The 16,193-nt window shown below is 43.4% G+C and overlaps 1 protein-coding gene across 14 annotated transcripts in view; it reads right to left on the bottom strand.

Annotated features, from left to right (window-relative positions):
- CREM (cAMP responsive element modulator) overlaps positions 1-16,193 on the bottom strand; it is a 52,151-nt gene that overhangs the window by 21,970 nt on the left and 13,988 nt on the right. For 8 of the 14 annotated variants that reach the window (XM_031448717.2, XM_031448718.2, XM_031448721.2 and 5 more), the window contains 3 exons: positions 6,625-6,771; positions 4,343-4,440; positions 4,058-4,197 (listed from right to left, as the gene is read on the bottom strand). The exons of 1 other annotated variant lie outside the window; for it this stretch is intronic. In XM_031448717.2, coding sequence (XP_031304577.1) covers positions 4,058-4,197; positions 4,343-4,440; positions 6,625-6,771 — 385 coding nt within the window. The remainder of the gene's footprint in view (positions 1-4,057; positions 4,198-4,342; positions 4,441-6,624; positions 6,772-16,193) is intronic. 5 more of the 14 variants (XM_031448724.2, XM_031448725.2, XM_031448732.2 and 2 more) reach the window with 1 other exon arrangement.

Here is a 16,193-nt window from a genome sequence, read left to right on the forward strand (position 1 = left end):
GAGAAAAATAAGGATGCAAAGCCGAAAAAAAGAGTTCATGACCAAATGAGGAAGTGTGATTCATTTAAATTAAGACTTCACTTGACCTCTTTCTCACTTGATGCTAACATCTTTTTAATCCTAAACCTCTATACATGAGCTAATTCAAATACATAAACTTGTAAATGTTTACTTATCATTTAAAACCATCTGTATTCCAAATTGCAATAAAAAGTTTCATAAATAAAATTTCATTGAATGAACTTTAAAAAGGAATAGCAGACCTTATTCCAGTGAATTCTCAGCTTGAAATTCAAAAAGTGAGCACAAACCAGAACCTGTGAGTACCTGGGCCTTAAAAGCCAAGAGGTGGATGCAGCAGAAGAAAGCCTGAGAGCCCCGGCTGTACCGGGAGCAGCAGCGCTGGGGTTAAGGAGCCAGGCTGGCACTGAGTACACACCTTCCAGGAGGGCTTTGAAAGGAACCTTGGGAGCATGTAAGCAAAATCAGTCCCAAGAATGATAAATGCACCATATTCACTTTAGAATGTGCAAGCCTAGCACACAGACTCCTCTTAGAAGAAGTGGAATCAGAGTGCACTCATTTGTGTCTCCTGAGAATTCTGAATTCTTCAAGCAGTCCACAAAGCTCATGTATCTTTCTTCATTATGGTGGGTTTTCAGGTTGACCCACTTTCCTTCGGGTTTAAGAATGTCAGTAAAGATGGGTTAATAGAGACTCATTCCTAGTAAAATAAAGGAGCAAGCAGAGAGACAGGGATGTTTAGAAAAAAAAAAAAAGTTGAAGTCTTGGGTGATAGTCCTTATGAGTAAGGGAAGAGGCTGGGTAAAGCAGATGAAGGGTTCAAAACAACTGTCTTTAGGGAAAATTTAGTGAATTAAGAAACTTCCAACATTTACATTTCTTCACCTGCGACAGCACATACAGAAGAACCACAACTTCGACTCTGGGTTCACTCCCATTTCATGCACGTCTTAAATGTCTCAGGCAGCGAGTACCATTCTTCGCGAGTTCTAAGACTATCCAAACCACCATCTTTCAGAAAGAGTCTCTTGAGACAGAACAGATTTTCTTTGACCGGAGCGACTTGCTGGGCACACAGCAGACCTGTCACCGAGATCTGCACCCCAGTAAAGATTTCACAAGTGCAGCTCACTTTCTTGGTGTTGCAGTAAAGAATCCCTGCCTATTTTAAGTTATTTTCCCTACTCCCAGAAATAGCCTATTCTAACTTTCACTTCTTATTTTTGTGATTGAAAAAATAAGCTGAAATAATAAGCCCAACTTCCGTCAAATACCTCATTTTCAAGTATTAACGTGCCTACTTGTATATAAGAAAACCCGAGTACATTTATTTTTATTTTATTTCTTCAACTTTGACTCACAAAGGCCTTTTAGTTTAGTTCTTTTGTTTTTAACTCCAAGTAAATCATTATACCAAATTACAAATAAATAACAACAATACTTTATAGGAAAAAAGGAAACAAAGCGATGTTTAGGAGAACGTCATCCATGGATAAAAGTTGAAGAATTAAAAATTTTTTACAATAAAAAGTTACAAAATGGTCTCAAAAATGGGTACATGCAAATACACAGAAAAATCGCCAGAAATCCTAGTAAAATAAACTCCTCCATTCCAAAAACCGAAGGACATTAGTAATTGTTTCTATTTCTAGATACTCAGGAACATTAACACATTAATTTCAGTTGTTATTGCTGGTAAGAAATGATTGATGAACATGGATCTGATGTAGGTATAAATATACATTTACCCTCCAGTTAAAGCAAATGACTTCTAAAGAAAAATTTGAATGTTAGTATTCACTTTTCAGATGACAGAATTACCAACATAAGTGTCACTAAATGTCTATGAAATGCATGTTTAAAAAAGGCAATATCACTTTTTTGTGAACCAATGAAATGGCAGTTTTTACCTACAGAGAGCACACGAAGGACAACCACACTGCTCACTGAAATTCCTGCCTGCATCTTAGTGTGTGGGTGCAAACTGAGAACCCCAAGTAAGAAATCGTCCATAACTTCTCATGTGGCAAAGAGATAAATGTCTACCTGCTAAACATTCGATTGTCTAGTTCTCAACCAGAAGGGCTGACTCCACTCCTGACACTCACGTGCCCCACCCCAAGGTGCTGCCCCCCTGCAAGTGTGCGCCGGAGCAGGGAACCAGGCTGTGGTGCAGCGGAGGGGAGATGGGAGCCACCGTAACTACGACCAAGGCGCTGCCTCAGCCAGCCAACCGCTCTGGTAAAACCTGTCTTCTCCGTTTGTCTCACGCTAACCCCAGAGTCTGGCAATTAGTGTTATTCCCACTTCACAGACCAGAAACCTGAAATTCGAAACTCTCGCTCTGACCCCGGCAGTGGAGCACAGGGCCGGTGCCGCCTGCCCTAACCCGTCCCCAGCTCCAGCGCTCTCTCCACCCCCAGCACAACTTCACATCACGTCTGTGGGTACTAACCAGGTATGTTAACCCTCAGCAACCCCGCCCAGGTCACTTGTAAAGAGATCAGTGCGGAGCAGCAACAGGACCTGCTGGAGAAATGCCGAGGGGACAGCGTCTGAGCTCTCCCTCCTACTGAAGATGTCTTAGATTGTTCCAGCAGTGACTGCCAACTTTCCCCGTTGTGACACAAAACAGAAAATGATACTATGTGCACGGCCCGCTGCTCAAGGTCAGAGCTGACCAGCCAGGAGTTCCAGTAGCCCCAAGCCCCAGCCAGCCACTCCAGGGCCTGGGGACCTGCATGGGGACTGATGCACACCAGGGAGCAGGCTCTGACTTAACGGTCCTAAAACTCCCGCCGCATGGTCCCAGCAGGCCAGACAAGGGAGGCAAATAAATCAGAGAAGCAATACAAGAGAAATGAAATTGAAAAAATCCTCAGGGTTTAACTCTTACAGACCGTGGGGAGGTTTCTTTTCCTAACGTTGACTCTGGACACGTCCAAGCAGCACCCTGTAGAGGGTGTGGACAAATTACAGCCCAGTTCTGCCAGGTATCAGGGTGAGAGCTAGCCAAAGAACCGAAATCACAAAGGCAGAATTCATTTAATACTGCAAATCTACCACCACTAAAAGAGAAGCCCTAAAAACTAATGACTCTATAAGGTTTTCCCACAGACTATAGCTTGCTTTAGCAGCCAAGTCATAAGTTAAGACTTGACACTTTTTGTAGGGAGTATTATTTTCTGAGGGAAAACAGAAAATACATCTAAAATCTTAACACTGTACTTGGATCAACACAGTAATTAACATCACACATATTCCTGTACCTAACTAGCTTTTTCTAAAAAACATTTTTTTCAGTCCTTTTTCCATCTTTTCCTCCCCACTTTTCTTCCCAGCTCTTATATTTTACTGAAGTATTTTTATGTACCAAACATAAAAATTCTTGACTTGGGAAAAGACTAGTGCTTTAACTGGAGCAAAAAAGCACAGAATTAACAGCCCATTAAAATGCGCAAGACTAAATGTGAATGTATCTGTTTATTTCCAGCTTTTGGTGCTTAAAATTTCAAGTAAAATGATGTCCAATCGCTTTAGTTTAAAAAAGATAAATCATTTTCCCATCCTCTTCTAGAAAAAGCTGTAGCACAAATTAACACAGTAGAGAATTACATTCGAAACATAATTTAGAAAACATATGTACCTCTTCTAGATTCGTCAGTATAAAATGTAATTGTTGGTAACAAAGGCCAACAAGAATGAAACAGACTTTGTATCTCATCAGGGTCACATGCATCATAAAGGCAGTGAGCTTTAAACCTGTATGAGGCACGAACATAAACATACAGACAGGAGACACCCTCCCTTTGCATTTACCTCAAGGTTTTCTTCTATTTGGTAAAACATTCTTTTACTTTTCAAAAGTCTACAACAGCTGTCAGGCCCAATCTCTCATTTCTCTGACACACTCTTCCCACACAGCTTAGTATTATGATGCACCGTGACAAGGGCACGTTAGTCCAAAACCAGGCGCTCCAGTAGCGCAACAGGCTCAGGCGAGTGCTAGGCCCCGCCGGCGCGGCATACATACTGTATTGCCCCGTGCTGGTCTGGTAAATGCTAGTCGGCACTGCCATCGCAGCCACGTGAGGGGGCACGCCTTCCTCCTCTGACTTTTCTTCAATCTTGGGAACACCAGCCACATCAGAGGAAAGTTCATTCAGTATTTTTCTAAAACATAATTTGACAGTATAAATGATTAAGATGCATGAATGAGATTTAAAGCAGAAAAAGCTACAATGGGAGAACCCATGTGATGCACAATTATTCTCCCTTTTTGGAAAAAGTATCATGACAGTATCATGACTTAACTTACCTATAAGAGGGTCTTCGTGAAAGGATTTCTCTCCGTTTCTGAGAGTCAGTTACACCTTCTGATTCTGCAGAGTCATCAGCCTCTGCGATGGCTACTACCTACAACACAAGAGTTCCTGGAATGCAGTGCGAAATGCGTGCTGTCTCACTCACGGCCCAGGGCCCAGGGTCTCAGTGCAGCACCAGGCCAGCGCACCAAGTGGGGCGCACACAGACCCCAGCACCCAGGCTGCGGGGCCAGCCGGCGGGCCTGGGACGGCCACTTACAGGTGCCGCAGAAACACAAACGTCAGGCGAGCCTTCACAGGAAAGCACTAGATGTAGGGACTTAAGACCTAAGATCCCAGCCCTGGGAACACTCTCATGAATCCAGCCGGGGCCGCTGGCCACAACAGCAGGAGAGTCTCGGTTTCACAGCACCACTGCTGACCTGAGCTGGGTCTCCAGGCTACACCCTGGATACGTCCGTGGAAGAAGCAACTTGTTTAAGAAGATGAACACACAACAAGCCTGGTTAAAGTCAGGCTTTACCTTTAAGAAGTGGGCTGGGGCTTGATGGTGGGAGGTCTTGAAAGTCAAAATAAGGAATTTCTCCTTAAAAGAAAGATCCCAGTTTTAAGCATGAGTTCACTTTTTAAGTAATAATATAATAATATAATAACATGGTTATTAAAGAAAGTCAGAAAACTGAACTAATGGCCTCTTTATGACTGCTCTCAGTACATTCAGCCACTTATTACTCAGGGCCTAGCATAATTCTCAGTTTAGAGAACTCAGTTTACTTATCACACTTACGTGGGCATTTGATTTGGGCACAATCAAAAGAGCTTACTAAAGTACCAACAGTGCAAGCAGGAGGATGTACCTCCTAAGGCACACGGCTGTGCACAGGTGTTCACCCACACGCTTGACAGTGCGCCTCTGGGGGTGGACACCCCCACACAAGGACACTCACCCATGAGTAGAAGCTGTTAGAGAAAATGTCGTTGCAATCAGACACCCACACCTCACCACCTGCTAGTCACCACTTTACGCTGGGCTTTCACGCATCTCTCATATAATCACAGCAGCCTCCTCGTGTGGCTGTGACTCTAGGAAGCAAAAACTGAAGTTTATCATTCGACAGGTAGGAATTCTGAAACAAGATCCACAGGCACCTATCTCTAACACAATTCAATAATCCATTTAGCAAAATCCAGAAGAGCCTACTGAGGATGGGAACCTGCCAGGTGAAAACCAGGTGGAGACATCTGCACTCAGTGAAAGTCATAACACAAGGAGAGTGCAAAGGCCTTCTTGCTTCATAATTAGGGTCAGAAAGAGTCAGAAACTCCCAGAATCAAACAAAGGTCATCCCAAAAAAAAAGACAACACTGAGGCTTGTTCCTACACTTCTGAATGACGAGAAAGACCGCCACGCCAAGAGCTAACCAAGCCTTAACGCACGTGGGGACTGCTTCCAATGCCGCGTTGCAGGCCTCAGCTCATCCCGCAAAGAACTGGGTTCAACTTGCACGAAAAGGACAAGACTGTAAGCAGCTACATTTTCCTCAGCATCTTTTTGTCAGCAATTAGGTTCAAATAATTTAAACATTTAAAGGATAGTAACAGATCTTAAAAAGGAACAGAAATAAATTCAGCAAAAGAGAAAAGTATGCTTTAAAAAAAATGCACACGTAATAATTCACATCTATTGATGCCAAAAATGTTTTGGCTTCAAGAAATGTTAAGCATTTATGACCAACTTTGATATTAATAAATAAAAAACTACATCTCTGGTTCACAACCACAACACTAACCGTGTCTTAAAAAAACCAAGGTTTAATCTGACATATGAACATAACAGCAGGGAAACAACAGGATCACGTCACACACACTGAATTAACAGTGAACCTAAACGTCCACCCACTACCGTGAGTGTCGGGGGCAGGGGGCATCAGTGCTGCAGACCTCACGTCACCATGCGCATCAGACATTGCCGGAGAATCCCGCAAGTACTTCCCAACACCTATGGAGAGCTCTGCTGACACACTGAGTTTGAGCCCAGAACAACAGCGTAAAGCAGAGTGACTTGGAGCCGAAAAGGAGACCGCAACCCAAGTCAGATCCGTGCAGCCCGCCCAGCCCAGTGCACCTCGCACACAAGGAGGAAACCCCTCCAAGCGTTTCACAGTGGTATTTGAGCATAAAAGCTACACAAAGAAAATGATGGTAAATGGATTAGTAAAAGAAAAAAAAAAGCTCAAGGAGGTCAAAGGCCGATCACCCGGGAAGGAAGCTGACCTGCACCGCCTGTATCTGTGGTGACGGGGTGCCCGATGGCTGTGGTGTCTGAATTACTCCCTGGACATGGACAGTCTGGCCCGAAGGTAACTGTACCAGAGTCACAGTGGGGGAGCCTCTTCCGGTGCCTGGTCCAGCTACAGAAACCTGCAAAGTGATCATCGTGGAGGATTAAGGCTGGACCTTCTCTTCGCCCTTTCCGTTTTTCTTAAAGAGACACCATTCACTGTTAGGACTGGCCTGGTTTCCCTGCTTCTAAGAAATGGCAGGCAAGCCAGGGTCCTTACCATTAGGAGATGGTTACTGTCCTGGAACGGTCATCCCCTGATGTGACACATACTAAAGAACCCATGCTCCTCACTTTCGGGTCCCATGCTTCGGTGGCTAAGAATGTTCCAAGCATGAGGTTCTAAAGCAGTTAAACTACCTCACTAGGACTGCTCGGCTACCAACAGTGAAGCCTTCTTTAGGCCAGAGTATAAGCTACCCTCTACTTCTAGAGAGAAATTAGAGGCAGAACTTAAACATGGTACATTGTTTCTTAATAAATGAAACTTGTTACATATATTACAGTGGCTAGTCTTCCAGATACTAGCTGATGCCTCGTCTCTATACTGATGAAAACTGCCATTACTTTTATGCCCCTGTCGTCGCCAAAAAGGCCCTGGCCAAAAAAACCCCAGGACCTCCCATGCCCCCAGCATCTCTGAACCAGAGAAAGCCCCCTCCCCACGCCCCAGCATCCAGAGAGGGCCAGAAGCTTCCCGAGCTCACACAGGAGGAGAGGGCCACCACTTCCCAGCTACCCTGGGTGCCTTCGACAAAGATCCCTGCGCAGAACACAATAAACCTTCACTCCTCTGGACTTCAAAACCTGCCAAGTTTCTAGTTTGTAAATAACTCGCTCCTATGGGCCAGAGTAATCTTAGAAACTCTGCCTCGTTCTACTGAGTTTCACTCTTCATTATGACTTGCTCAAAACAGTCAAAGACTTTGGAAATGAAGGAGGCTACTGGTTTCTATCGTGAGTGGTAGGAAAGCACAGAAGCTAAAACATCTTCAAGAAAGCCTCTGCGGGAAAGCCTCACTTTAATGAAAACCAATCATTTCCAAACTATATTAATACTTTTTAAAAAGTACTCAAAACTGGGTTTACATTAATTTATCGACATCATTCCCTTGGAAGGCACACGTCTTTGGCAATCCAAAAGAACAAACTCTTTCATCCGTGAGAGGGAACCTATGCGGAGAGCACTGAATTAGGTGCACTAGGGTAGAAACAGAATTGCTAAGACCAACACCTGAGAAACAATAGCACACACACACCGTGGAACGAACTGCTCTGCTGGCCAGGTCATGAAAACCACAGGCCAGAAAGGGCAGTGCGGCCTGAACCACGGGTGGGGGCCTTGCTACAGCCTGGACACCAGGGGAAAGAAACGCGGGAAGCCAGGCCAGGGGCACCCAACATATAGCTCAAGAAGCAGGTTCAGCCCGCCTACCCTAGTGTACCACTGCCTATTTAGATTTTAGGGAAAAGAAAAGGGTCCTTCCATGATGGAGCCAGCAGATTTAACACCCGGAAGTTTAAAAACCACTGGATTTGGGGGAGGATACAGCTCAGTGGTAGAGCACATGCTTAGCATGCACGAGGTCCTGGTTCTATCCCCAGTATCTCCATTTAAAAAAAAACAAATATTAAAAACCATTGGATTTATTGTACAAATGTTCCCAGCACAAAAGGCAATTCTGCGTGAATTACAAAAAGGCATCCACCTCCTTGTGAACCAACTGCCAAAAGGTATTCCTCTGCCACACAACTAAAGCTCAGACTTTTTAGCCTCAGGACACTTTACACTCTGAAAAATTACTGATGACCTCAAAGAACCTCTGTTCATGTAATGTACATCCAGCAGGATAAACGCCTGTAAACGTCTGCAGCCAGCTCCTGGGAAGACAGAACACTGTGTGTAACATTTGCGGCCTTGTGTAACGTGAACACTGCCACTACAGCAGATTTCTCAGCTCCCAGCGATGTCACCGGACACAAAACTGCAAAGGGTGTGCACCACCGGCTCTCCCAAGTCACCACTGCTTACGTGCACTGACATTTGCCATATCAGAAATCAACTCTGAGAAGTTTTTAAATATTTAGTAACTCATTTTAAAATAATGATAATAATTCCATCACATGCTAACATCAATGACATTTTATGAAGATGAATTATTTTCCAAAACAAAATAATTCGTGACAAGAGTGTCAATGTTTTACATTTTTCAAATTCTTTTAATGTCTGGTTTAACTGAAAACAACTAGATTTTCATACCTATTTCTGCACTGAATCAGTTGCAAGGTGTTGTTTTAGTCAGTACGTGAAGAGAAGGCGCCTTCCACAGAGATATGCTTGGGAAAGGAGGAGTATTTCAATCGCTTTTTCAGAAAAATGTGGACATTCTTCTTTGATACTACACCCAAACTCAGCAAGCGGTTGTCTCTTAAAGGTTAGCTGCCATGTGGAATCTGAAAACCGATCAGTTATGTCAAAATCCACTGGTCTGTCTTATACTTTGGATAGCTCTTTAGCCAGGTATGACTTTGGAACATCATGTGGTCATTACTAAGAAAATACTGGCTCACTGAATTAAGTAGGCCTCCCAAATGCTGACACATTTCATGATATACTATCCAAAAATCACATTCATTAAATCAACATCAGTTTCATCAGAAAACGATAAATACTGGGGCACTGTCAAGCTCAAAATGGCAGATGCAGGTTTTCCAAAACTCAAAACTTCCATTTAAAAGCTTGAGTTCTATCACTGGCAATAAACATTGTTAATTGTTTTCCTTGAAGTGACAAGCTTATGACTTCATTTGCTTTGGGGAAAATGTTTTTCAAATACTTGAATTGAACAGCCACAGTTTGGCTATTTGCCATTGTTTCGAGAAAAATTATGTTCTGTGGGGAAAAAACACAGCTAGTTCATGTTGCCGCTCAGACAATAACTCAAGTGTTTTTTCTCAAGAACACCATCAGTCTCCAGGAGGCACGAGAATGCTTTCCATGAACGTACCAGTTTCACAGCACAGAATATTAAGACAACATGTACCCAAGTCTCAAGATTTAACTCAATCGGTAACATTTACTGGTTCATCAGGGGCTTTTTTTTTAACTGGAACTGGATGCGGTTTTTGTGCCACTGACTTGACTGTGCTGAGGCGCCAACAGGCTTACCCCCTGCTGTTTCTGCACCATCAGGGCAAACGCCAATACAGAGAAAAAAGAAAAAGAAATCTTAGCATGATTGTGAAGACAGTTTTGTCCTCACAAACCTCCAGGCATGACTTTGCAACATCATACAGTAGTTATTTGGAACATACCAAGTCCTTGGAGTCTCCCCCCAGGGTTCCAGGCACCCCACTTTGAAAACCACTGCTCTGGCCTCACGCAGCCCCAGGCTCTGCTCACAGCTCAGAGGGCAAAGTGCTGACGCAGGCTGCGGTTTCAGCCCGGCCACAGCAGCACATCCAGTAATCCTGACGGAGCATCCACGTATCAAAGACTGAGCGAAGCAGAGTATGAACTGTATCCCAGAGTAGCACATGCAAGCATCCTCGCAAATCAGACCTGGGGGCCCAAATGCAGACAGGGCCCCACTCACGTCTGTGGTGGAATGCCCCAGCTTCAGAGACATCAGAGACTGAGAAGATCAACTCCAGGAAGAATTATAGGGCTTTGATAAGTATAAATCATGCCTTCACGTTGCTTTGATTATTTTTCAAGTATAATTTTCAGGATTTTAAATAATTAAACAGTGGGCTATCAAAATGGCTTAAAACCTGCTATAGAACAGAGCTGTTCCCACTAGTACAAAACTGTACGCATAGAATTCTGGAGATGAGTTACACGAATCTGGAGCCACAGTGAACACCCTGTGTCCAACTCTGGGCAATACGAAAGCCCCTGGGACCACTCTTTCATTAATTAGAGGCTGAGAAGCAGCCCAAGTGACGTGCCCTAGAGTTACAATTCCATTGTGTCCTCACCACCAACAGCAAAACCCTCAGACCTAGAGGAGCTGCCAGGCTTTCTCCATCCTCACTAGTTTTGCCAAAACTGCTAAGTGACCAGCATTAAGCTTATAACTGTATTGGCAGAGTTAAAGGACAAACTTCATCATTATTCACAGAAAACGTCATGTGGCTCCTCACCTTTAACCTCTGAGCACTATTACCGTGTTACTCTACGTGGACTACAGAGTGCCCTTGGAGAAGGCTACGGTGCTCAGGGGTAGGAACGCGCGAGGTGGCCCCAAGGCCAAAAATGGACAAAGAAGAAGCAGCTTTTTGTTTGTGTGTAAGGTGGCAGGGTCAGTTGTAGGCTGAAAGCAATGGGAGGCAACCAGGCGCAGAGGATGGACAGATGCTGGCTCAAGCTCAGACAGCAAATAAAGACGGGAGAAAGACTGAAGACAGCTGTCTAGACAGAGCACTGTGATTACTCTGTTCCTGGGGCATGAACAGAATTCTCAAGAAGCCCCAGGAAGAGAAGAGGAGGGAGTCTCTCCTGAAGACCGCTGTGTGGGACACGAAACTCAGCTCACTTGAAGTAAAGTGTGCATACTTCAGGTGGAAGGAGAAAAATCTTCCTCATAAGCATCAAACTCCAAGAATCCAATAAGTAAATCTCACAGAAACAAGTCACAAGTACGAATTAACTCATTCTTTCATTGACTCAGTGTTCACTGGAAGCCTGCCCTGTGGACCCGTCTAGACAATGGGGATACGGCAGGTAACAAGAGAAGTCTGAGCTCCCAGATCAGAAGGAGACAGACAACTGACGACGAGACAAACATGATTTGGGGTGGTGCTAAGTTCTTAACAGAAAAATAAAGTAAGGTAACTGGCAAGGTGGTAGAAGAGGGGAAGACAGCCTTGGGGAGATACGTGAGTACCATCATCATCCAATGATCAAGTGGGCAGCTGCTCAAAAGCAGAGACATAAGGTGGAGTATTTTATGCTTCATAGTTTATACCCTTTTGTGAGGCTTTAACAGTGCATGAAATGAACTCATAGCAGACCTACTTTACCTTCTTTTCCAGACCTCCTGAAGAATAATCTTCTTCTATAGGGCGACTGGAACACAGATTATGCTGATGCCACCACATTCACCGGAAACCCCACAACAGACAGTAGTCAGTCAGAAGAAATGATAAATTAAGATGACGCAATTGACGGCCTGACTTGGCTTTGCAATTTAAAAACTCTGGTAACGACAGTTATAACTGGAGAAAGCTCACAATGTGGTACCACGGCATTTGATCAACACCCAGTGGACTGGCTCCAGTCCGTCGCTAGGTTCCCTTATGACGGGGTTTATGATGTCACAGAGCAGCTGCCCGTGTCACAGAGCCACTGAGCCCGTGTGTAAGACAGTTAATAAAGGATGAAAAATGTGAATCCACGGTATAGCAGATTTTACTATCAACTCTGCTGCCTGTAGAACTCAGATCTATAGATTACCTATTTTAATCTCAAGGACTACAATGAAACCCACTAACACTCTGCACGAGAAGGTGGAAAACTTGATTTCTGTGTATTAAGAAAGGATTCCCAAAAGAGTCTGTTTCTTCTACGGGAAAAAGTGTTTAAAGAATATTTCAAATATTGTTAAGGCTGAAAACAAGCAACTAATATTACAAATGTGAACATTTTCATCAAGATGCAAAATATTTCACTTTTTAAAAAGCTGTATTTAATTGTGCTAAATAAAGACAAAGTGAAAAATGTAGTATCAGTATCATTTTAGTGTCTTCAGTGTTTTTCTTTCCCACTGAGTTTTTTTTAAACAGTGTGGCTAACAAATTGCAAAAAAATCACTGGAGTTAAATTTTACCTACTTTTACCTTGCAAATATCAGCTGAAAGCACAGACAGAGCTGGCCACGTCAGACTGGTATTTACATGTCTGCTCTGTTAAAACCTAACGAGGACTGCAGTGGGGCCCTGAGTCCTCTCTGTGTGCAGGAGATAAACAAATTCTGTCTGAAACCTATGGTCTGAATTTAAAAAGAGAGAAGTGGTTATCTGTTTCTGGTATTGTAATTATAAATGGCCAAATATGATGTCTCTTCAAGAAAATTCCCCTCCTGAAAGCAAAGCAAATACCAAAATCTAGTCATTCTTAATTCCATAGTCTATTTTGATAATACTTCCAATAGTACTGTGATGATCAGTGATGAGCAGTTAAAATTAGGAGTTCTTTATGCTTTCAAAGACAATGCCTTTAGCTAATTTTTCTCCCTGAAAAAGGGAGGAGGGTCACTAATATTAGCAGTTCACAAATTACTTTTACTTTATATCCCTTAAACCCTGAATTACCTTCAAGAATGAGTTACATTTCAAAGCAGTATATTTCATTGAATTAGTTGACTAAGTAACAATAAAGATTTAGCATTTACTGAGAAAAATTCAATGTTACTTTTCCCTCCCAACTTTCATTAATTTTTAGTGTTAATTCTAAGTGTATACAAACATAATGTTAAAAAAAATTAAATTAGGGCAATTAAAAATAGCCAGGGGAAAGAATATATAAAATTAAGGAGCAATAGAAAGCCAACAGTAAAATGAAAATTTTTATTTCAAAATCTTAAGAGGAACATTTTCTCTTTCAGTAAGAGCCCTTTAAGTCAGGAAATGAGCACACTGAGGTTAAAAAACAAGATTCAATTCACACTGTGCTTGAACTAGATGTACTTAGCCGACGGTAAATATACCAAGTCAACCTAACACGATGCAGAACTTATTTCATATACAAATATGTTGCTGACCAAATACTGCTTGTTTTGTCTTCTGATAGCCATCCACACCTTTCCTGGTCCTACTCAGGACCAAGGAGACGGATTTTAGCCACAGCTGGCCAAAGCGACAAGGAATGCCATTCCAGTTTTCCACCAGTTTGAAACAGAAAACACGTGGGTCGTGCATGGAGACCCACATGGCTGAGTCATCGTGTTTCAGACCCTCACTGCGTTTCCCCAGGTGCCCCCCTACAAACTGCTTGCGTTAGAGCAGAGAGGACGGGAAAGCAGGTACGCAGTGTATAACCCCTGGACAGCGTTCCCCAGTGGCTGCCCATCTCCGTGTGTCCAAAATACTCGGTCCTCGGGAAACTTAGGCTTCATATGAGAACTAGTCCCCGAGGCGTCCCTGGACCCTGATGCCATGGAGCTCCCCTCCAGCTCTATGACCTCGATTCTGCTCCTCACACTCTCCTCCCCATCTCTGCCCAAACTGTGGGAACCGATCATTTACAAAGCAGAGTCTGTCAGCCTTCAGAGTGAGGAGTCACCCTCAGGCCACCGGCTGCGCCGGTAGCTGCGAGACCTGGCGCTCGGGACAGCTCACCGTCTCCCAGGCTCCCTCGGGATGGCCTCGCGCACCCAGACCCTCCAGGCGGTGCTGCAAGTCCCCAAGAGACACGGAACAGAAGCACTCAGGGTGCCATCACTGCTGCTTTCAGACCAGACCCAACGTTTGTGAGATAAATGGGGAGCCCATATTACGCCATGGAATTACGCTCGATTTTATTAAGTACAGTCGTGACATTTAGCCAAATAAGAAAAACTCCACAATCCTTTAAGAGTAGCAAACCCAGCATGACAGGGTGTCTGAGATCCGTAGAGCCGCTTAAAGTACTTCAACAAAAAGAAAAAAGATGAATGAAGCAAGTGCTATGAAATCTTAATAATTATTAAGTATCTACATATACGTCAGAGTATTATTCTACCCCTGCATCTGTCTGAAGTCTTCCACCACAAAAGAAGTAACTTCCTGCTACCCACCGAAGGATCATATTATTTCCAAAGGCTCTAAGTGTGCCTTTAAAAACTACTTGTACATATAGTAATTTTGCTTTTCACCATTTTGGCTTTTGGAAAGTGTTTCCTCCTGGCTTGGTTATTTAAAATAGACTCTCCACTCTATCACCCAAGAATTTCCCAAGGTGGAGAGGGGGGCAGAATCTATTCTTATATATCAACATAAACAGACAAGATACCAGCTTAATTAAAAATAAATCAGCATAAAAAATAACTCAGGCAGAAAGAAAACCAAGTCACAACACTCAACCTCGATGACTGCCAACCCAGCTTCCAGCTCTGTGACGCTGTCACCACCATGACTTCTATTTACTTTTGGACACAGAGAGAAGGGAAAGGCTCCACTGGTGTCTGGGGAGTCATGAAACATAAACACTGAAAACTGAGAGCTCCACCTCCCCTGACGCACCTCTGCCTCCCTCAGTCAGTCACCACCGCAGCGTGGGGTGGCCAGGGGCGTGCCCGATACTCAGACCTTCGGAACTGGGATGATTTTCAGAGTTAGCATGACCGGCAGCAGCCTCAGCAAGGCCAGGGTGTGCCAAACTAGCACCATCGAACGACGAGCTGCAAAGGAGCAAACCCACCACTTCTATTCCCACACTATTTAATAATTAGACCAGTAAAAAGGAAAATAAGTGTTACAAAACTGAATTTAAGTTTAAAACACCTGGGAATTCAGTCCTCGAGTTTAAACGCAGCAAGTGGCGAGTGCATATGGTGACATCGGGAACTACTCAGGAAACCCTGTCACTTTGAGCATCCGTTACAGGCTTAATAAAGATTTCAGCTTCGTTTCCTAGTCCTCCACCTATGTAATACTGCATAAAATGATGAATCCTCATAAATGAACAGCTTCAGGCATCACAAGAATCTAAATTAATAATTATGTTCAGAAACTTTCGACTGCTAAGAACTATGCCCTAACTCTTCACTAAACCATGATCCATGGAGGATTCATAGTCTCGTGTCCACAGAGGATAATAACTCTTGTTGAACCAAAAGAATCAACGAATCAGCATACAGATTCCTTCTTAATCTCCTAACATTCCTAGTATGTGAAAGATAAAAACTGTAACTTATTTTTGATCAAATATTTAAAATACATAGACAATAAAATAATACAGCAAGTCCATAAACTTGCTATCCAGATTTAATGACTATCAACATTTGATACATTTGAGGTTTTTAAGGAAGCAAACATTATAAATGTAAACCATAGCCTTCTTCTAGTTCTGTGATCAGCCTTCTCATAAACCTCTATCTCCCCTTCTATTTAACACTCCCAACTTTCCCACACCCCACGTCTCACTCCTTTGTTTCACAGACCCATCTTCCTCTATTACTTCACAGAAAAATTGCTTGAAGAATCTATACTTCCAATTTCCACTTCCTCTCCCTCTGATTTATTCTCTCTCCTACTGAAACCTGGTTTCTGTTCACTGAACTCCTGTTCAACTCAAAAACCTCATAAATCCAAGGTTATTTTACACACTTCATATTACTTGACCTCTCCAGCAACTTCTTACTGAGGCTCCCACAGCTGGGGGCCTACAGGCCGCAGGCCCCCACTCTTAGATACTGAGGTCTACCGTTCTGACTGTGCAGGACCAGAGGTTGGGGGCGGGAGGACAGGGAGCCATTTCCTAAAGGGAGAGGGAAGATGTGCAGCAAAAGGGCTGAATGAC

This window comes from Camelus dromedarius, chromosome 26 (genome assembly GCF_036321535.1).
Source record: "Camelus dromedarius isolate mCamDro1 chromosome 26, mCamDro1.pat, whole genome shotgun sequence".
Taxonomy (NCBI): Eukaryota; Metazoa; Chordata; class Mammalia; order Artiodactyla; family Camelidae; genus Camelus; species Camelus dromedarius.